Source organism: Myotis nattereri (genome assembly GCF_964212035.1).
Source record: "Myotis nattereri genome assembly, chromosome: 1".
NCBI classification, from domain to species: domain Eukaryota; kingdom Metazoa; phylum Chordata; class Mammalia; order Chiroptera; family Vespertilionidae; genus Myotis; species Myotis nattereri.
The window spans coordinates 9,001,739-9,024,801 of NC_138075.1; the positions used below are offsets into that span (position 1 = coordinate 9,001,739).

Here is a 23,063-nt window from a genome sequence, read left to right on the forward strand (position 1 = left end):
CGTTTCCTAGTCTATTTCTCTGAAAAGTCGCCCTTACCCATCCACCCCACCCCACCCACCCCCTAAAAAAACCAAAACTAAGAAGTTTGTGGACTACAGTCCCCCACCCAGGTACAAAAAGGAACACAAGGCCTGCCGCCCTGACCAGCTGAGTGCTATTCTGAGCACAAGGCATATCCTAGGGCCTGGGACTGAGTCAGGAGGAGGCCAGTGCTGGGCAGCTCATCAGACAGACCAGGTGTGATCTGCAGAGCAGGGTCCTTTGGCAATTGGGCCTCATCCCAAGCAGTCACATGCTCTAACCAGATGTCCCCCAAGTGAGTAAGGGAGCCAGGACACACATCCAAACGTGTCCTGCAGCTCCAGCTCCAGCTCCCTCCGGGCCCCGGGCCTGCACAGTCAGGGACCCCACCTGCCCACCCTCGCCAGGGATTCCACTCGGGGCGCTGCTTCAAGTCTGGAGAAATGTGCTAGCTACCTTGGAACCAATTTGGTGCATCCCACACAACTGTCCATCTCTGCTCTAACGCACATGAGCTTACTGTGCCCAGGCCTCCCTAGAGTGAGAGCAACAGTGCTGTTTGCCAAGTACCTGGGACTCTCTGAAGGCATGCTTTTAAAGGCCCTGACATCATGTAAAAATGCTACAGAAAGAGAAGCTAAAGAGGACACATCTCTCGCCCACAGGCGTCGTCGGGGCAAGCACTGGTATGAGCTTTCCCACCGCAAAGGTTAGCTCCGGACTCATAAGTGTGCTCCCCCCGCTGCGCTGCCCTGTGGTGAGAGCACAGGGCTGGCGGCAGGTGTGGCCCTGTGACCTGACAGCTGCGGGGCTTCACACCAGTCTCGGGATGTGCCACTGGCCGTGGAATGTACAGCACTAGGATCCGTGATGGGGGACCCTGGGTCACAGGGTTAACGTGGTGCAGCGATGGGCTGCCAAAGGAGCCATCCAACCTGCACGACCGGTCTTAACTCAGGACAGAGCACCCCGCTCTGCTGTTTCCCAAGTCGGGAGCCAAGACCAACTCGATTCTGGGCTGCCAGGTCATTCAGAAAAGTGTGATGGCGTAAAGCGAGCAGGCATTACCTCTTCAAGACCTTTCCGGACCCTATGCCCTTCACTGCTTCTTCATCGCCTCGCAGCACAGCAAGGAAATTTTTCGGTGTGACATCCTACAAGGAAGTGGGAGTTGAAGTCAGGCGTGTCATTCCAAATCAGAGGTTTGCTGAGTCTGTGCAGACCCAGGCCACCAGCCCACACATCTCCAAGGCCCGAGGTTTAAGAGCAAACGCTTTGGAACCAAGGAAGACCCAAATAAGGTTGATGTCTCCAGGGCATGTGCATGGCCTCTCCTCAAAGAACATCTCGTCTTTGGCTGATGCACTGAGCAAGCCTGCGTTCCTTCTCGGCCGGTAGAACGGCCGTGCGGAGAGACCCAAAGGTGCCGGGCAGTAGGGTAGGAGGTAGAGGAAGAGCATATCACCCGGGAGAAGGCAAAGAGGCAGCAGGAACGTCTGCACTGGGCCCACCCTTGCCCAGCTTGTCGCCTAAAAGGCCAAATCCCGAAGACATGGGATGTCCCTAAAGGAGATTTTCTAAACTGATACTCGCTCATTAAAAACAAAGCAACACAGGAAAGCACCAAGGGGAACAAAAATCCCACCACTTCGATTCTAGACATTTCCTTACACGGGGTGGGGCCAAAGTAGGTTTACAGTTGTAAGTACATGAAAGTTTATTCTTTATTAATTTTTGTATTCTTTCCCATACAAACTGTAAACCTGTAAACCAACTTTGGCCCCACCCTGTAAAATTATGTAGAAACAATTTCATAAAGAAGGGATCAGCCATATTACATGTACATTCAATTTAACTGTACTTGAGTTTAAGAGAGAACACTGAAACTGAAAGGACAGCTAAACTTCAGAGAAACACTTATCACCAGGAATATCAGTTCCTGAAAGATCCCTCTCATAGTAAGAAAAGGAGATGATGAAGCCCGGCCAGAGTGGCTCAGTGGTTGAGCATCAACCTATGAACCAGGAGGTCACTGTTTTATTCCTGGTCAGGCCACATGCCCGAGTTGGGGGCTGGATCCCCAGTGGGGGGCGTGCAGGAGGCAGATGATCCATGTATGTCTCTCACCGATGTTTCTCACACTCTCTGTCTCTCTCTTCCTCTCTAAAAATCAATCCTATCTAATAAAAGACAAAAAGGGTAATTAACTGTACCTCCGCTACGCTTCCCATTGGCTAATCAGGGCAATATGCAAATTAACACATTTCGTACCGCTCAGGAGTTTTCTCGTGTTTCATGCGCCATCTGTTAAGGACCACTCACAAGTGTTCTCGTTTTTCACGCCCATGGAAAAAGGAGCGAATCTAGATACTTATGTAAATTTTGTTTGGTACCTCTTCATAGAGGAAAATGTTTTACGCAGTACCATACATTAAAAAAGTACTAGGAACTTTAATTGTTTAATTGTTTTTGTAAATAAAAATAATTATTGAAAAACAACACCTGCCGAAACCGGTTTGGCTCAGTGGATAGAGCGTCGGCCTGCGGACTGAAAGGTCCCAGGTTCGATTCCAGTCAAGGGCATGTACCTGGGTTGCGGGCATATCCCCAGTAGGAGATGTGCAGGAGGCAGCTGATCGATGTTTCTCTCTCATCGATGTTTCTAACTCTCTATCTCTCTCCCTTCCTCTCTGTAAAAAATCAATAAAATATATTTAAAAAAAAAAAAGAAAAACAACACCTAAAGTGCATTATGATAATTTAAATAACGTGCAGTTTGCCCAAAAACGTGCGGTCCCTGGCGTATGTCTTAGAGATTTCTATGCGGTACGCAATGTGTTAACTGCCAACAAGGATGGCGGCCGGCAGCCACGCAGCTGAAGCGAGCAGGAGGCTTGCTTGCTCCAGTGATGGAGGAAGCCAAGGTTCCCCGCCTGCTGCCGCCCGGCTCTGAGCCCGAAAGCAACAATGTTTCAATTATAGAAACTAAACAAACCCCAGAAACCTGCTTTCAGCAGGCCGCGGCCTGAGCTGGGAGCGCCAGTGACAGCAAGAATGTTTCAATTATAGAAGGTAAATAAATCCCAGGAAAAAAAAGGAAAAAAAAGGAGAGGCTGGGAGCTTCAGTCCCAGCCAGCCTGAAAACGGCCCTCAGCCCCTCACCCAGACTGGCCAGGCACCCCAGTGGGGACCCCCACCCTAAAGGGGGTGTGGCCAGCCTGAAAACAGCCATCAGCCCCTCACCCAGGCTGGCCAGGCACCCCAGCGGAACTCCCACCCTGATCCGGGACACCCTTCATGGCAAACCAGCCAGCCCCCACCCGTGCACCAGGCCTCTATCCTATGTAGTAAAAGGGTAATATGCAAACTGACCCTAACAGCAGAAAGACTGGGAATGACTGGTCACTATGACACACACTGACCACCAGGAAGCAGACGCTCAATGCAGGAGCTGCCCTCTGGTGGTCAGTGCGCTCCCACATGGGGGAGCTCTGCTCAGCCACAAGCCAGGCTGATGGCTGCCAGTACAGAGGTGGTGGTGGGAGCCTCTCCTGCCTCCTCAGCAGTGCTAAGGCTGTCTGACTGCAGCTTAGGTCTGCTCTCTGCTGGCAAGTGGACATCCCCCGAGGGCTGCCGGGCTGCCAGAAGGATGTCTGATTGCCATCTTAGGCCAAATCCCCCGGGGAGCAGGCCTAAGTCAGCAGGTGGTCAACCCCCGAGGGGTCCCAGACTGCGAGAGGTCACAGGCCGGGCTGAGGGGTGTCCCCCCCCCCCAAGTGCACAAATTTTTGTGCACTGGGCCTCTAGTAAATACATATAAAGACTGGAAACTAAAGATTGGTAGACTACAACTTATTTCTTACTGTTTTCTTTCCTTTTTTCCTTCTACTTTCCATCAAAGCTCTCAAAAATTGCTCAAGCACAAATCCTAATACAAACATGAACCACCAATCAGAAACCAGTTTAGTGAGGTTCTGATGCCAGAAATACACAAAACAGGAAAATCATCACAAAAATGAGAATAAACGCAACCGGCACCAGGGCCACATGCTGCCGGCCTCACCTCCCCGGTGTAGTCCTTCAGGACCCCCTTGTACACGTCCGAGCCGTTGGGCCTGTTGATCACAACTCCTGGAGTGGGGTTTCTGAAAATCAAAGGACACAAACTCTGACATGTCTCTGAAATCTCTCTTCAAAACTACGCCCGTTACACAGAAAGACAGTAACGGTCTGTCTGTCTAAGACACTGCTCATCGCCTGACAGTCATCAAGTGCAGTGATTTTAGCAGCTTGGGGATCCCGGTCATCCCGCAAGTCAAGCTCTTGGCAGGAGCAGTGAAGTCCGAGTTCTGACACTCAGAACAGGGACCAAAGCCTAGGTGTGCCTGGGTTCCCTCCCGCTGGAAACCACACAGCATCTCGGGGCCACGTCTCACAGAGATCTCTCAGAGCAAAGCAACTTGTAGGAAAAGATGGGACATGTCTGGTAAGCGTGGCACACATCTGCCTGGCAGACAAGGATGTTAACAAGAGAGTTTAGGCGTTAAAGCTCAGCGTGGAAACTGAGCTACCCTGTGATCTCGGGACGGGGCAGTGGCCTTCATGGGGGCCACAGCGGGTGACCAGGAGCAGAGGAGATTCGCACTGCCTAGGTTTCGTGCCCAGACTTGCTGTTCCTCCTCTCCTCCAGAAGTCAGATAAGCAGGCGCGACATAACTATTTGTAAACATAAATTAAATCAGTAATAGTAAAACAGGCACGTAAAGGTGGTGGGATCCACCCTGCAAATGAGCCCTCTGCATACAGGTTGCGGAGGGTCCCCCCCATGCTGTCTGCCTGCTTGGAGGTCAGGGACAAGCACCTCAGGACCCAGTGACCAGGTCTCCGGGTGGAGGAGGAACGTATTGTGCTTTCAACACTTCGAAAGCGCCACCCCAAACCCCCTTCGGCACCCACTGCCCATGTCCCTGCCACTGCCAGGGTGCCCCAAGCTATGTGCAAAGCTCTACGTGAAGCAGCCCTGTGACATTCCACCTGCGAGTCTGTTTCATCCCAATGGGAGGCCACTGGTGTAAGGACGCCACCCGCGAGAGCGCTGCATACTTACTCTTCAGAGTTGGCGATGTCATCGTACATCATCACCACGATCTGCTCGTCGGGAATCCCGTTGCGGTGGACGATCTGGTAGGCGTGGCACGCATCTGCCTGGGAGACAAGATTTCAGCAAGCCTTAGATTTTGCCCAGGGGGAGGCCAGGTTTGGGGTTCTAACGAGCAGCACGTTCTTTCTCCAGGAAGGCATGCTGGGAGTCGCTCCCTGTTGGCCAGGTCTTTAAATTATTTTAGAACATAGACATTTATATTTTTGCACTCAATTTTTAAAAATCTCACTCCGCCTCCATTATCCAAGCTCTTATTCATGAGGCAGTTAACATTCATGTGGACTACACACACACACACACACACACACACACACACACACGGACATACAAACCACCACCACTGCATCCACAGGTAACAAGAGACTTTAAAAGAAAATCAGTATTATGTTAGATTTAACTCACCCTTACAATGATGGTGGAAGTGAGCAGACACACCCACCAACTCACCTATTATTTATTACTCTTGTCTGAACACAGGCTCATAAGAAACAAAAACTTAAAGAGTAAATCTAACAAAATCAGTGCTCACACACTGCAAATTACAAGATATTGCTGAGGGAAATTAAAGATCTAAACCAGTGGTTCTCAACCTGTGGGTCATGACCCCTTTGGCGGTTGAACAACCCTTTCACAGGGGTCGCCTAAGACCATCCTGCATATCAGATATTTACATTACGATTCATAACAGTAGCAACGTTACAGTTATGAAGTAGCAACGAAATAATTTTATGGTTGGGTCACAACATGAGGAACTGTATTTAAAGGGCCAGAAGGTTGAGAACCACTGATCTAGACAAAAAGAGGCATCTTATATTCATGGATCAGAAGTCTTAGCACTAGTAAATTTTCAAAAAAAGATCAGCAGGTTTTTGCAGAAATTGACAAGGATGATCCTAAAATTGCAAAAGACCTAGAATAGACAAATTTTGAAAAAGAACAGAGTTGGAGGACTTTCACTTCCTGATTTCAAAACTACTCCAGGGAAAGAACAGTCTTTCTACAAATGGTGCTGAGACTATTTGGATATCTACATGCAAGGAGATGAACGTAGGCCCTCACTTCACTCTTGTGAGAATTAGGTCAAAGTGGATCATAGACTTAACTGTAAGGGCTAAAACAAAACTTTTGGAAGGCAACAGAAAATCTTTGGAACCTTGAGTTATAACTGCAAAGATGTTACAGATATATCACCAAAAGTCTGGTCTATAAAAGAAAAAATTTGATAAATTGGACATCATCAAAATGAAAAACCTTAGCACTTCAAAAGACACCATTAAGAAAATGAAAAGACAAGCAACCCAGGAAGAGAAAATATTTGCAAAACACATTATCTAACAGGACTTGTCAGAATTTGCAAAGAACTCTTGTACCTCAATAAAATAATCAACCTAGGAAAAAAAAGATTTGAGTAAAGATCACGTAAGAAGATATACAACCACACACACCCAGGCCCAGTAGAGGCAGCCAAAAACAGTGGATTATGTGGTAACTCCACACAGGTAGCCCAAGGCTGGTTACAGGCAGCATCTGATACCAACCTGCACTGGAATCCCACCCAAGTGGACCCAGAACCAGCACAACCAGTGGTGGGCTTCAGACCACAACAGAAGTTGGCACAATTAACCACACAGGTGGCACACCCAAAGGGAGGTCTTGGCAGGCTCCAGACCTTGCTGGAAACAACTCCACTTAGGGCGGCAGCCCTACACATGGCTCATAAAACGTGATCGAGGTCTGTCCTTAGTCAGCCAGACTGACGGTTAACCCCACCCACGAATAGGCCAACAGCATTCAAGACTCAACTACAACAGGAGAGAGCACATTACCCACAAAAGAGACATTCCTGGGGCACGGAGCTCAGGTGATCTGGAAAATTGCGCCACTGAGCCCCACAAGACACCTGGAAGAGAAAACCACCGTAACAAGTTTGAGAGTCATAGAAGATCTACCCAATACGAAGAGACAAATACACACACACACACACACACACACACACACACAAACACAGACAAAATGGGGAGACAAAGAAACATGACCCAAATGAAAAAAACAAAACAGGAGAAATCCCCAGAAAAAGAATTAAATTAAATGGAAGCAAACAAGGTATCAGATGCAAAGTTCAAAACAATGGTTATGAGGATGCTCAAGGACTTAGGAGAATGAATGATCTCAGTGAGAACTTAAAGAGATAGTAAACATGAAGAAGGATATAGAAACCATTTTAAAAAAATCATAAACGAAGAACACAATATCTGAAATGAAGAATACACTAGAAGGAATGAACGGCAGGTTAGTTAGATGAAACAGAGGATTGAATCGGCAATTTAGAAAACAAGATAACAGAAAACACCTAAACCAGCAAAAAAAAAAAGAAAAGAAAAAAGAAATTTTAAAAATGAGGAAAGTCTAAGGGACAAACAATATCAAGTGTAACAACACCTGTGTCATAGAAGTATTGGAAGAGAAAGAGAGCAAGGGATCAAGAATATGTTTGAAAAAATAATGGCTAAAAACTTCCCTAACCTGGTGAAGGAGACAGACACACAAGCCCAGGAAGCCCAGAGAGTCTCAAACAAGATGAATCCAGAGAGGCCCACACCAAGACACATCATCATTAAAATGCTAAAGGTTAAAGACAAAGAGAGAATCTTAAGAGCAGCATGAGGAAGACAGTTACCTATAAGGGAACTCCCATAAGGCTGTCAACTGATTTCCCAACAGAAACACCTTAGGCCAGAAGGGATTGGTGTGAAATATTCAAAATAATTTTATTAACCAATGTAACTCCAATAAATTCAATTTAAAATAAGAAGATCATGAATGACTAATGAGCATACAAAAAGATCCCAATATCATTAGTTATTAGGGAAATGCAAATTAAAACTACATTGTGCCCTTGCCAGTGTGGCTCAGTTGGTTGAAGAGGTTGTCCCATGCACCAAAAGGTTGTGGGTTCGATTCCCAGTGAGGGAACATGCCTAGGTGGTGGGTTCGATCTCTAGTCAGAGCTCTGTGCAGGAGGCAACTGATCGATGTATATCTCTGCCACATCAATGTTTTTCTCTCTCTCTCTTCCTCTCCCCGCCCCCCCAAGATCAATTAAAATCCTATATAATAAAAGCCGAATATGCTAAGTGTCTGTCATCCAGTCGTCCGTTCAACCAATCAAAGCGCAATATGCTAATGATATGCTAAGGCGGCACAACCACTTGCTATGACATGCACTAACCACAGGGGGCAGATGCTCTGACCAGTAGGTTAGCTTGCTGCTGGGGTCTGGCCAATCGAGCCCTCTCATGGTCTCTCCCCAGCTGGCTAACCTCCCGCGTTCCTCCCTGGCCCTGATTCTGCACCACTGGGGTGGCCTGCGCTCTCTTGCAATCCAGGACCCCTCAGGGATGTCAGAGAGCCAGTTTCAGCCCCGATCCCACAGGCCAGGCCAAGGGAGCCCACTGGTGCATGAATTCGTGCACTGGGCCTCTAGAGTGTGCGTGTGTGTGTGTGTGTGTGTGTGTGTGTGTACATATATGCCACAATGAGATACCACTTCACAGCTAGACAGACAAAACAAGTGTTAGAGAGAAAGTGGAGAAACTAGAACCTCCATTCACTGTTGAGGGAATATAAAATGATGCAGCCACTTTGGAAAACAGTTTAACAGCATCTTAAAAAGTTAAACATAAATTTGCCATATGACCCAGCAAATCTACTCTACTGTATCTGCCCAAAAGAAACACATTAATCCACACAAATGTTCTTGGCAGTGTTGGTCATAACAGGCAAGAAATGGAAACAACCCCAATGTCCAACAACTGGTACATGGACTGACAGAATGTGGTCTATCCATACGCTTTTAACACTCTCTGGCAATGAAAACGAAGTCCTGACACACGTTACAACATAGACAGACCTCACAAACATTACACTAACAGAAGCCAGACACAAAAGACCACATGTTGTATAGCTCCATGTACATGCAATGTTCATAAATGGCAAGTCTGTGGAGACAGAAAGTGGGTTAGTGGTAGCCGGTTGTAGGGACTGCCAATAGGTGTGAGGGGCCTTATTGGGAAGATGGAGATGTTCTAAAACTAATTTACGATGATGTTTGCACAACTTGGTAAATTTACTTAAAAAATCATGAGTGTGCACCGGGAATGGATGACTTACATGTGATATGTGAAACATGTTTCTATAGAGCTGTATCTTTTAGAAAGGGCAGGTTCGGCATGTCCCGGTTAGCGCTCTCCCACGCTGCTTGGACTCCTCAAACCACCTTGACAGGAAGCTGTCCTGTCCCTGTCACCCACGCCCGCACCCCCATTTCACAGATGGAAACAAGCTCAGAAGGGCTCAGTGCTTCAAACCCAGGTTCCAATCCCGCTGTGCCTGGTGCCATTGTCCACTCCACACAGTGGTCTCAAAGGCACATCTCAATTCTCTCGTGGGTCCTTGGAGGCACCTGGTTGCCTCTAACTTGAACTCACAGGGGTTCTTTGTATGAGTCAAGTATCTACTAGCACGCAGAAGAAATAAAAGTAGGGTGAAACCAAGTCAAAAAAATTTGGAAATGGTGAAGGCTACTTGACTCACTTCCCTTGATCATATCTGTCCTGTATGAGTTTTTCCCCTTAAAAACGGAAGGGCCATATGAGGTAACCTTTGAGGGGAGGGCATTGAGCAAGACTTCACCCTCGGGACTACTGAGCAGAGATCGCTTCAGCTCAGCATGTTTCAGCGCTAGCGCCGGGAGTTCCGATGGGCGTGCTAATGCACCCCGTGACTGCCGGCTGCAGCCCCTGGCCTGCTGCTGTCTGCTCTTGCTGCCTCCAGGCCAACTGTCAGCTAAATGGACAACCTGCTTGGAACAAAGGCCAATACGGGTGGCACGCTCTGGCCTCAGGCACTGTGAAGGGGTCCACCTCCGAGCCGGGAAGGAGTTGGGAAGGGTTCTCACGGTCTGCTCATCCCACAGGTGTACACCGAACATCACTGCTCTGTACACCCACCTGACATTGCTCTGAGCACTGGCTCGGGTGTGGGCTTTGTGGGGTTGCCTCCCTGAGCCCAGCACTACCTCACATCATCCAGAGGGAACCAGAGGTTCAAAGGGAGATTGCGTAATATGCTCAAACTAATGCGGCAGGGAGCGGAGAGCGGGACCGATGCCTGAGGTCGGTGCAAGTCCAAAGCCCACACTCTTTCACGATGCTCAGGCCTGGACAAGACCAGCCTCCTGTGCTAACTTCATTCCCCTAACTCAGTCCTGCCCTGCCCTCTTCCCTGGTCCCTTCCCGCCGTGCCCTCTTTAAAAGCCTGCTTCACTTTTTAATACAAAACTGCAACAACATGGATTAACCACAAAAACGTTATGCTAAGTGAAAAGCCAGACACAAAAGACTACATATTGCCTGATTCCATTTATAAGAAGTGCCCAGAGAAGGCAAAACAATAGAGAGAGAGCAGATCCATGGTTACCAGGGGCTGGGAAGAAACAGGGAGGACTGACTGCAGAGGGCACCAGGGAACTTTCTAGAATGATGGATGTGTCCTAAAACTGGGCTTTGGTGAGGCTTGCACCGCTGTATGACTTTACTAAAAACCACTTAGCTGTACAACGATCATAGGTGAATTACGACTTGTACTAGGAAACGTATGCCTCAGTGAAGCTGTTTTTAAAAGGTGATAAGGGGGCACATTTTTTAAACATAAAAGGAAAGGTGGTCTTTCAGACCCTCCATCGTCACATCTTCCACCTCCCACAGGTACAAGCTCAAGACTTCCCCTATCCCTCTGGGCCTCAGCTGGAACCCACACCCCCACCTGCCTCCTCGGGGTCTCAGGACACACTCTCTCACAGCCTTCCCTCCACTCCAACCACAAACTCCAGACCAGCAGAGGGGAGTGAGTGGGGGAGCAATCTCAGGGCTTCTCCTCCTGCCAACACACCACCAAACAGCTTTCTCCTTCGGAGCCCATTGCCCTGCAAGGACCTCCACCCCCCACCAACCCTCTTTCTCCTGGCTCTCCTCCCAACTCCTGATAACAATGAACTTCACCTTCAACCTACATCAACCACCACCCCCACTGCCATTCCCAGGCCTCAGATCTCCCTTCTCCACAAGCTCAAACCTCAGTCCTGAAAGAAACCCACGTCCAGCCCCACTGCTCCCAGGCCCTAGTCTTTTCCCTTCGCAAGCCTGTCGGAGGACAGACTGGCTGTACAGCTGTCCCCATGGGCTGCCTGCACTTCAGGACCTCTCCCTCTCACCTGCACTCACCAGAGGCTGGCTTACGCCCCCGCCACTGCGGGCATCGCCAACCCCCGGCCTTCCCTCCCCACACTCAGAATGTCACTCATGAATCCCAGCCAAAAATGGGAACCCAATTCCGTCAAGACAGAGCACAGAAAAGCACTTAGCGATGACTTAATTGTGCCTGGTTTACAATTAAGAAATTTGTGATAATGAGTGCTGTCTTAATCCAAGGAAAATGTAAGCCTTTATAAAAATGTGTTTAAAAATCTATGTAGGTTCTACAGGGAAAGTTCTTTCATATGCTTTTTTTTTTTTTTTTTTAAATACAAAGAGGAAGGGAGAGAAAGGGAGAGAGAGAAACATCAACGACAAGAGAGAATAACTGATCAGCTGCCTCCTGCACACCCCACACTGAGGATCGAGCTCACAACCGAGCATGTGCCCCGACCTTCTGGTTCATAGGTCGATGCTCAACCACTGAGCCGTGCCGGCCGGGCTCAAATGCTTTTAATGATTAGCCTCCAGAGTCAAGAAAGCAAATGTTGGCAGCTGGCTGGGGACGGTATCAGGCCAGCAGGGACAGGGGCTGAGGTCAGCAATGACTCAGCACATGTGTTTCCTCTCTGCTCGGCCTCTGTGGCCTCCGCACTGTCGTCCTCCCTCCTTCAGGAACAAATATTTCAGTCTGCAGCCACTTAATCTGCCTTGCTTCCCTTTATTTCAATGTTAAGTATTTTACCCAGGGAAACTAGCACCATCTAAGAAGAAAAAAAAGGTTTTCTGGTTGCAAGGTTCATGGGATACCTACACTTAATAATGTTTAACAAATATTTTTTTAAGTTGGTTGTATAAAAACCAGGGTGGCTGATGAATCAGCCTGTTCACTATCGGTGACCCGTACTGAGTACCTCATCTTTCTACCTCATGGGGAGGGGGAGCGGGGAGGGGAGGAGGAGGAGGAGCCTGGAGCCGAGCACTGTGGACTCGGGTTGCTCCTCTGGAAATGGGTCAGGCCCATTGTTAAGTATTAAAAGGAAAAAGGGTCATTTTGCTATAACAAATGTCCTATTCAGCTAGCATACAAACGTCCCTCAATAATCATCAATTTTAGAGCTCACTCAATAATCATCAATTTTAGAGCTCGCAAGAGCTTATCTAAACAACCCCTACCCAACAGATAAGAAAACTGACACCCAGGTGCGGAGACACTGCCCAGCCATCAGGAACACAGACGAGAGGCCTGCGCGGGCCCATACAGCAGCCACTGACCACGCACAGCGATCAGCACTTCAAACGCGCCCGTCTGAACCGCACGCACCGTGAATATGAAGGCACACTAGATTCCAATGACTTAGCACCAAATAAAAAATGTAAGGCATCTTGTTATCCATTTTTTATGTCGATTACAAGTAAAATAATAGTTTGGATATATTGAGTTAAATCAGAGGTCAATTTCACCTATTTTTTTTACTTTTTAAAACTGTAGCTACTAGAAAATTCACGACGACACATGTGGCTGTCCTGCCGACAGTGCTGCTCCAGAGCTTATGGGCCTGGGTTTGAATCCAGGCTCTGCACTTGCCCTCTGACCACCACACTGGGTCAAGTGCTGGCCTTTTCCCTGCCTCCGCCCACTCCCTCGCAAAGAGGAAATAAGAACCGGAACGACAGCATATAACCCACGGCAGGCACTAAATGAGCTCACTGAGTAAAAGGCTCTAGGGACAGTTCAGCACAGACTGTGAGGGTCTGTGCCAGCCGTGGGCAAACTACGGCCCGCGGGCCGGATCCGGCCCGTTTGAAATGAATAAAACTAAAAAAAAAAAGACTGTACCCTTTTATGTAATGATGTTTACTTTGAATTTATATTAGTTCACACGAACACTCCATCCATGCTTTTGTTCCGGCCCTCCGGTCCAGTTTAAGAACCCATTGTGGCCCTCGAGTCAAAAAGTTTGCCCACCCCTGGTCTATGCTTCCAGCTTCTGAGAATTACAAAATGAAATGGCTTTTTAATTACAAAAAAGTATTTATTTACTTACTTATTTACTTAGTTACTTATTTTTATTGATTTCAGAGAGGAAGGGAGAGGGAGAGAGAGAGAAGCGTCAATGATGAGAGAGAACCATTGATTGGCTGCCTTCTGCACACCCCCTACTGGGGATTGAGCCTGAAACCCAGGCATGTGGCCTTGACTGGAATCAAACCCAGGACCCTTCAGTCCACAGGCCAATGCTCTATCCATTGAGCCAAACCAGGTAGGGCTAAATTACAACTTTATTGAGATATAATTCACATATCATAAAAGTCAGGCTTTTAAAATATACAACCCTGTGGTTTCTCGTATATTCACAAAGTCATGCAACCATAACCACTATCTAATTCTAGAATATTTTCATCATCCCAAAGGGAGATCCCATACCCATCAGCAGCCATTCCCCATTGTCACCTCCCTCCAGACCTTGGCAACCACTAAACGATATTCTGTCTCTGTAGATTTCCCTATTCTGGACATTTGATGTAAATGGGACCTTACAATATATGGTCCTGTGCAACTGGCTTCTTTTATTTAGCGTGTTCTTAAGGCCATCTGTGTTGAGGTATCGGTACTGTATTCCTTTTCATGACCAATAACATCCCCTTGTGTGGACAGACCACCTTGTTTATCCATTCATCAGTGGATGGACACTTGGATTGTTTCTACTTTTTGGCTATGATGAATAATACTGCTATGATCATTCAAGTACAGGTTTTTGTGAGAACATATGTGTTCCTTTCTCTTGGGTGTGTGCCTAGCAGTGGAATCGCTGGGTCATATGGTAACTCTCTGTTTAATCTTTTAAGGAACTGCCAGACTGTTTCCCAAAGTGGCCGCACCATCTTTTCGCTCTAACTCCTGCCAGGCTGATTTGTTGGAAATGCCAGGAAAGATGGGGAAGAGGGTATGGAGAGCAGCAGGCAGAGGCCTGGAGGGCAAAGAGGCTTGTGAGGCTTCGACCAGACCCCTGGGCTTCAGTCCTATCTGTACCTCACCTCCTGTGTGGTCTCAGGAAGTCACTTCCTCTTCTAGCCTCAGTTTCCTTTTCTGTATCAGGAAGGTGATGGCCAGTGGGTCTCAACTAGGGACACTTGGTAAAGACTGGGGTGGGTGATGCTCCTGGTTTCCAGTGGGTAGAGGCCCAGGATGCTGCTAAACGTCCTACAGGACAGACTCCCAAAGAATAACCTGGCCCCACATGCCAACAGCTCCAAGGTTAAAAACCTCGGTTAGACTGAGGTGACGCCACAGGGGCCTTTTTGAGGAAATGCAAACTGCTTTCCAAAACAGCTGTCCCATTTTACAACCCCCCAGGAACATAAGGGTTCCCATTTCTCGCCAGCCTCGCTAACACGTCCCTTTGGCAGCCTGAAATGAGTGTAAATGGCTTTTTTAAAGGTCTGCTCTTTTAACCACGTCCAGGGCTATTTACAGAATGCCCGTGCCATAAAGAAAGAGATGAGCCATTTTCCTACCTGGTGCCTATAGTTATACCAGCCATTGGAGCCTGCGACGATGACCACCCAGTGCTTGCCTCCATCCTCGGGATCGTCCTCGGGAGTAGCCCCAGTTCCCAGGACCAAGCTGAGCAGCACGGCTACTTCCCAAATCATTCTGTGCCTTGGCATCACGTGCAGAAACCTGGGAAGAAAAAAGCCAAGTCAAGCCAAAAAGGAAGGACAAGAACAGAAGAATATTGCTGGCCTCTAAGAAAGTATCATAGTAGCTTTGGCCGGTTTTCTCAATGGTTAGAGTGTTGGTCCTCATATTAAAGCAGGGGCCGCCAACCTTTCGGAACTCACGGACCACCAGTAGCCCAAGGACCACCGGTTGGCGACCTCTGGACTAAAGGGTTACAGATTCGATTCTGATTGACAGCATGAACCTCCATTGCAGGCTACATCCCCGACCCTGGTCAGGGCAAGTATGAGAGGCAACCAGTCGATGTATGTGTCTCTCTCTCTTTCTCTCCCCCTCCCTTCCAGTCTCTGTAAAAATCAATGGAGAGGGAAAACCAAGATGGCAGCATAGGTAAACACCGGAGATTGCTGCCTCGCACAACCACTTCAAGAATACAACCAAAAGACAGAACGGACATCATCCAGAACCACAGGAAGGCTAGCTGAGTGGAAGGAAAGAGAAAAGCATACCGAGACTCAGAGGAGGTACAGTGCAGAAGTAAAGTACAGAGGTACGGAGGCACATGCGGAGAGGGCTGGCAGCTGAGGACACGGTTGTCTTTTTCAATAGGGAGAGAGTCTCAAGCCCCCGACTGCTCTGAACTCCAGTTCCGGGTGAGTCTCTGGGGACTCAGATTCATACAGGAGAAACTGGACTGTCTGACATCGGTCGGAACTCGAAGGCGGCTTTTTCTCGGAGGTGCTTGCAGCGATTGCCGGGACACCGAGAAGCGGGGCCTCTGAGGGCAGGCCTGAGAGCAGCCATAACTGCTCGCTCCGCCCTGTTGATCCCCTGGGACCCCGCCCTGACCAAGCCATGCATGGAGGCTTTTGCATATGAAAGGCCTGGCCCTTTGCAATCTGAAAATTACCTAACAAACTGCAGCTGGCCCAAGGCCCCACGGCAACTTGCATTGCTTCACAGCTGGCTCCTGCTAGGTAGCCTCAGGCAGAGGCTAGATTAGCACCTCCTTAGAGATCCAGGAGCCAGTGTGCCCGGTGGTCAGAGTGGGACCATCCAGATTGCAGCTCCTCAGATCCATAAAGGACACACTCAGGGGGCAGACTCAGTGAGCACCAAAGCCCCACTGAAGCAAGTCTTGCCCCAGAAGCCCCAGAAGGGTGTCTCCAGCACAGAAGTTCTCCCACTGCAGACACAGCTGATTCTCACAGCCAATTGGCCTGGAGGTCAATCCCTCCCAGTGTTACCTACAACAATCAAGGCTTAACTACAACAAGACTGTGCACAAAGCCCACAAAGGGCGTGCACCAAGAGTGTCCACCTCAGGTAATTGGGGAGGCTGAGCCACTGGGCCCTATAGGTCACCTAGTACAGAAAGCCACTGTATCGACACAGCGAAGCATAAAAAATGCGGAGACAAAGAAACAGGACACAAATGACAGAAATGGAGGAAAGAAAACTACTGGATAGAGTTCAAAGCCACACTTTTAAGGTTTTTCAAGAATTTTCTAGAAACCGCCGATAAACTTAATGAGACCCTCAAGAAATCTAGCGAGACCCTCGAGGTTGTGATATAGGACCAACTAGGAATTAAGCATACACTGACTGAAATAAAGAATATTATACACACTCCCAACAGCAGACTAGAGGATCACAAGAATCAAGTCAAAGATCTGAAATATGAAGAAGCAAAAAACACCCAACTGGAAAAGCAAAATGAAAAAAGAATCCAAAAATATGCAGATAGTGTAAGGAGCCTCTGGGACAGCTTCAAGCGTACCAACATCCGAATTATAGGGGTGCCAGAACAAGAGAGCGAGCAAGATATTGAAAATCTATTTGAAGAAATAATGACAGAAAACTTCCCCTACCTGGTGAAAGAAATAGATTTACAAGTCCAGGAAGTGCAGAGAACCCCAAACAAAAGGAATCCAAAGAGGAACACGCCAAGACACATCATAATTAAAATGCCAAGAGCAAAAGACAAAGAGAGAATCTTAAAAGCAGCAAGAGAAAGAAAGTCAGTTACCTACAAGGGAGTACCCATACGACTGTCAGCGGATTTCTCAACAGAAACTTTGCAGGCCAGAAGGGAATGGCAAGAAATATTCAAAGTGATGAATACCAAGAACCTACAACCAAGATTACTTTATCCAGCAAAGCTATCATTCAGAATTGAAGATCAGATAAAGAGCTTCACAGATAAGGAAAAGCTAAAGGAGTTCATCACCACCAAACCAATATTATATGAAATGCTGAAAGGTATCCTTTAAGAAGAGGAAGAAGAAGAAAAAGGTAAAGATACAAATTATGAACAACAAATACACATCTATCAACAAGTGAATCTAAAAATCAAGTGAATAAATAATCTGATGAACAGAATAAACTGGTGATTATAATAGAATCAGAGGCACAGAAAGGGAGTGGACTGACTATTCTTGAGGGGGAAAGGGGTGTGGGAGATGTGGGAAGAGACGACAAAAATTGTGCACCTATGGGGGGTGAGGGCAGAAGGTGGGGGGGGACCAGGTGGAGGGGAGCTATGGGGGGGTGGGGAAGAGGAACAATTGTAATAATCTGAACAATAAAGATTTAATTAAAAAAAATAAAAATAAATTTAAAATAAATAAATAAATAAAAATAAAAATCAATGGAAAATATATCTTCGGGTGAAGATTAACCAAAAAAAGAGAGAGAAAGTATCATAGTAAGTGAGTCAAATGATAAGACCACTTAGTCATCACGCAGAACATGCTGAAGATAAAAATGTTGACAGAGCAGAACTTTGTTTTTAGCTCTGCTGCCCTTTCCCTAGATGAGGGGGCTGCCCCTGTCTCCCAACCTTCATTGCAAGTTGCAGTTATGAGTATAAACTAAAGAACATCAAGAAAGCTCTCTGAGCAACCTTTAAAGTTTTGGCACAACTTGGTATAGAGCAGATAAAGTTCATCAACAACATTCACTGCATTAGAAAAATGTATACCACATGCTTTGAACTGTTTGCAAGAAAAGAATATACATGTAATGGATGCATGGGGAATTGTGGAAGGCAAACTTAAAAATCTAACAGCAGTTATGACTGGTGGTAGGTAGAATTAAGGATGATTTTCCTTTTCATATTTGTCTTTTTTTATTACAATTAATGTATATTATATAATAAAGTTTGTCAAAGGTCAATACACATTCAATGTAAACACTGAGTAACTATTTATTAGCTGGTGAGCAAGCAAACTGGGTAAGGAACAAACATTGGCAGCCCAACACGTAAACCCATTTACATGCATTCTGTACAACAGGCAGGGCAAGTATTTAATCCTTGTTTTAGAAAAGGGGGCGGTTGAAGCAAGAGAGAAGTAACCTGCCCAGATCCCCGGCCTGGCCCAGCCCAGGAGCCAGGCCTTCTGAATTCCTAGCCCAGCCTTCTGCTATGTGCTTCTGCATATCAAGATTATTCTTTTTTGCTGTTGTTAATCCTCACTGGAGAATGTTTTTCCTTTTTTTTTTTTTTGTAGTTGTTGTTTGTTTGTTTTTAAAGAGAGAATGAAGAGATGGGGAGAGACAGAGAAAAGGAGAGAAACATCGATGTGAGAGACACACATCAGTTGGTTGCCTCCCCACTGCCCTACCAGGCCCAGGGATCGAGCCTGCAACCGAGATACGTGCCCTTGAAAGAATCAAACAAGGATCCTTCAGTGCGTGGTCTGATGCTCCATCCCCTGAGCCAAACCGGCTAGGGCTCAAGATTACTCTTAATGAAGCACGTGCCCAGTTTTATACTCCGTGGCCGAAACCTGAAATAACCTTTTAAAGCACCAAAGGCGGGACTAAGGCTGAGTCCTGGCCACTTGCACTCCTCACATCAGACCCGGCCTGTGCCCTGAGTGTGCTGTTCTAAAATCAGCCTTCCTGTGACAGAAGCCAGGCCTGCCATTCTGAGATAAAAGGAAAAACAGTGGCATGTAGGGACTCAGGGCAGAGAGTCTGTGAGGCTGACCTCTGCCTCCGATGCCATGGCATCGCTGACTCATTCATCGCCTGCTGGGCCAGTCTCCTGAACACCCACCCGTCAGACACCCACCCGTCAGACAAAGTGCTTGGTCCTGGGAGGGCAGTAGAGACAGGACAAGGCCTCTGTCCTCACAGAACATGCAGCCAGCTAAGATATGAACCACCTCTACCTAAGAAACCATCCTTAGCACCCTGCCTAACCCAGGCCTAAAACTCAAAACAGTGGGTTTTCCCCCATAAGTGAAGAAACAGGAAGCGTGAGGCTGGTGAAAATTAAAAACCTAAGAAGGCCTCCAGCCTGTGCTTCTCCAATTGGACTGTCCATCCATACCGCCCGGGGGTCTTGTTAGAATGCAGATTCTGAATGGGTAGGCCTGGGGTAGGGCCCGGGACCCTGCACTTCTGACCAGCTTCAGTGCCGCGCAGGACTCCTGGAGCAGGCCTCCTCACCAGCCCTGGCCCGCGCCAGTCCACGTCTGCCCGGAAGCCCAGCGTCCCGACCCTGCCCTATCCCTCCGCGGTCTCCGCCCCAGAACTCCATCCCAATCTGTAAAGTGAGCTGGTGCCAGATTCAGGTTTCTTTCGCTCCACTGCAGGGCCAGGGATGGATGGTCACTACAGTAGGTGTCCCAGGTTTGTTTTAAAGATTATCCTTAAATGGTGTATGGAGTGGATCAGAGACATGGAAGCATGGAACAGAGGGTGGAATCTCGGAGGGAAGGTGGGTGGATGAATGGATGGGTGGGAGGTAATCAACCAAAGACCTTGTAGGTATATATGCATAATCCATGGACACAGATAGTGGGGTGGTGAGGGCAGGGTGGTGGGGGAGGGGGGCTGGAGTGGGTTGATGACAGAAAAAAAGAGGACATATGTAATACTTTCAACAATAAAGATTAAAAAAAAGATTATCCTTAAATGGCCAAGAGTTCTTGTCTGTTGGTTTTTGTTTTTAGTATGGCGGTAACAGACATCAAAGAACAGAGAGATGAGGGCACAGGCAGGCGCAGAAGCCCCGGCCTGTTCACGTGACCCACGCACCGACGTAAGCTCTCCCAAGCCCGCTATACCTGCCCAGGGCTCACTGTGGGGCTCGGAGGGAACAACAGAAGGTACAATTATACAAACAACAAAAAAAGAAGCATTGGTAAGGTCAGGCAAGAGAGAGCCAAGAAGCAAAAGCACACCCCTGCCCCCAGAGCTCCCCAGGAGCCCCCACAGGGAGCGGGGCGTGGCAGTGGCTACTGAGGTGACTCACCCAGCAGCTCTTCGATTCTGAGCTCACCCTTAATTGTCGGTTGCAACTAAGCCTCCCTGGGAAGCCTTCCCCAGGACAGGAGTTGGCAAATGCTTTCAATAAAAGGCTGGACAGCCGATATTTTCAGCCTTGCGAGTCATGCCATCTCCTGCCACAACTATTCCACTCTCCCACTGTGTCACCAAAGCCACCAGAGACGTGGCTATTGTTTTAATAAAACCAGCGGTCCCTTTGGTCTGTCCTAGGGAGGGAGCAGGTGTCCTCTGCCCACACGACCGGTTGAGCGTGGCTGGCTTTATCATCTTTCCTCCACAATCGTTAAATGGCTCCCTGGTTTGCACACCAGTCTCTCTGAGTCTGGCTCATGTGACTTAATCCGGAGGAGGCTCATTCCTCTGGAGGCACTCCCTGGTGCAACTTCTTCCCTTCAGAGTTAGGGCCAAAAAGGATAAATAAAATACTGGAATCAAATGGTTGGCCTGACTGTGAATAGAATGAGCGCTGGCTCATTCTATTTATTTGCCTAAATTAGCAAATAAAGCAACAGCTACTGAAAGTACCGCCAGGTTATTTTTTGAAATTCAAGTTTTCCTTTCATCCTTCTACTAATATACCAGCAAGTTACTTCTCAGTGAGGGAAAGTGCCTTATAAACACACCGTGATACTTTTATAGCTAACATTTGGCGATGGTTCTCCTCTATCATTTTCTTTCTTATAAACAGATGTGGTTCCTTGAGCATAAGGGCAAGTTAAAAGCCTCACAGTATGACACTGATTGGAAAATGTCACTTTAGAAAGACCATGTACTAACACTATTTGGGGAAACTTATAGGGGCCTGGGGTGAAGATGGAAAGTGGAAGTACTATAATCATTCCATTACCCTCAGCCCCTCAGCAGTGAACGCTTCTCAAAGCAGCCGGCCTCAGGCGGCAATTTCCTCCTGATCAGCAACATTCCTGACAAAGTCACAATCTTGCAGCAAAGTGAAAAAAGTCATGAAGAAAGTGCAATGGTCCCTGCTAAACTAGCTCTTTGTGACTGCTGCTTTCGGTCTTCCACTTAACCGCCTCCGCCCCCCAATCCATCCAACAAACAGGGCCCAGCCAACCAGGTGCTCACAGGCACCAAAGAGGGAACCACAGGAACAAAACCCTTCTTGGAGCTGACATTCTAGTGGGAAGAGACGGACCATTGAAATACGCAGGTGATGATGAGCGCCCAGGAGAAATCTAAGGCAGGAGAGGGAGTCCCAGTAGGAGTATCGTTTTCAAAGAGAGAAGATTTTAAGGAGGTGCAGGAGCCCACCCTACAGCTAAACATAAACGTTCATCTACAGGGACTGTCTAGTTCAGTGGTTCTCAACCTTCCTAATGCCGCGACCCTTTAATACAGTTCCTCATGTTGTGGTGACCCCCAATTTCATTGTTACAAATTGAACATAATTAAAGATAGTGATTAATCACAAAAACAAAATGTAATTATATATGTGTTTTCCGATGGCCTTAGGAGACCCCTGTGAAAGGGTCGTTCGACCCCCAAAGGGGTCGCGACCCACAGGTTGAGAACCGCTATCTACAGGGACTGTCTAGTTAAATCATTATGGTACATGCTTTATAAGGGGGTACCGTGAAGCCTTTAAAAAGATTAAGGCAGGTCTCAATGTGCCAAGAGCGGAAAGATCTCCAAGGTGTACCATTAGGGGATATGCGTTTAGTCTACTCGACCTCTGTGGGGAGAAAAGGAACAGACTATTGATACTCTAACCAGGAAAGAGGAGCAAGTCCCCCCAAGCACAGGCTGGGAGAGTGGGATACCGTGGTTGTCTGCTCTGAGCGTGTAATGTGCAAGGCACTTCACACAAACCTCGCAGCAGCCGTGGGCCAATCTCACTACTCCCTTCAGACGCTGGAGAAATTGAGGCTCAGAGGTAGAGGAACGTACTGGCAAGTGGCGCTGCTGGTAAGTGATAAAGATCTAACTCCAGCCGAAACTGGTTTGGCTCAGTGGATAGAGCGTCGGCCTGCGGACTGAGGGGTCCCTGGTTCGATTCCGGTCAAGGGCATGTACCTGGGTTGCGGGCATATCCCCAGTGGGGGATGTGCAGGAGGCAGCTGATCGATGTTTCTCTCTCATCGATGTTTCTGGCTCTCTATCTCTCTCCCTTCCTCTCTGTAAAAAATCAATAAAATATATTTAAAAAAAAAAAAAAAAGATCTGACTCCAAAGACTGCTTTTTCCACTACATCACCTGGCGTGTCATAAAAGTTGTTTATGTAAATGTCGGGGAGGCCCTGTAACCAAGATGGGGACACTACACCCCACACCTGGAGCCCAAGCACAGAGCGGACCCCCGTGCTTCCCCCAGGAGGACACCCACCGTGCTCTTCACCCTGCTATTCTAAGGCACGTGTGGGCGATCAAAGACACCCTGATCCACACAAGGCTAAGGTCAGTGCACAAGCCTTTACGAAGATTTCACAAGCCTCCAGGGACAAAACCTCTGCGCTTCCCACTCGGTCCTGGGAACCCCTTCAGTTACCAGGCTACACTAGGTCAGTGATTCAACGGAAGGATTCTGCTTGACTTCATGCTTGACTTCAAGAAGCCGACCATCAAGTGGGGTTCGATCCATTTGGGAGATTTGGGGCAGAGTGCCCATTTGAGATAAATTATCAC

The 23,063-nt window shown here is 47.8% G+C and overlaps 1 protein-coding gene across 2 annotated transcripts in view; it reads right to left on the reverse strand.

The window, feature by feature from the left end:
- LGMN (legumain) overlaps nt 1-23,063 on the reverse strand; it is a 38,180-nt gene that overhangs the window by 9,363 nt on the left and 5,754 nt on the right. For both annotated transcript variants that reach the window (XM_081089358.1, XM_081089359.1), the window contains exons 2-5: nt 14,954-15,119; nt 5,130-5,227; nt 4,086-4,167; nt 1,091-1,176 (exon numbers count right to left, since the gene is read on the reverse strand). In XM_081089358.1, coding sequence (XP_080945484.1) covers nt 1,091-1,176; nt 4,086-4,167; nt 5,130-5,227; nt 14,954-15,106 — 419 coding nt within the window. In that variant the 5' untranslated portion in view covers nt 15,107-15,119. The remainder of the gene's footprint in view (nt 1-1,090; nt 1,177-4,085; nt 4,168-5,129; nt 5,228-14,953; nt 15,120-23,063) is intronic.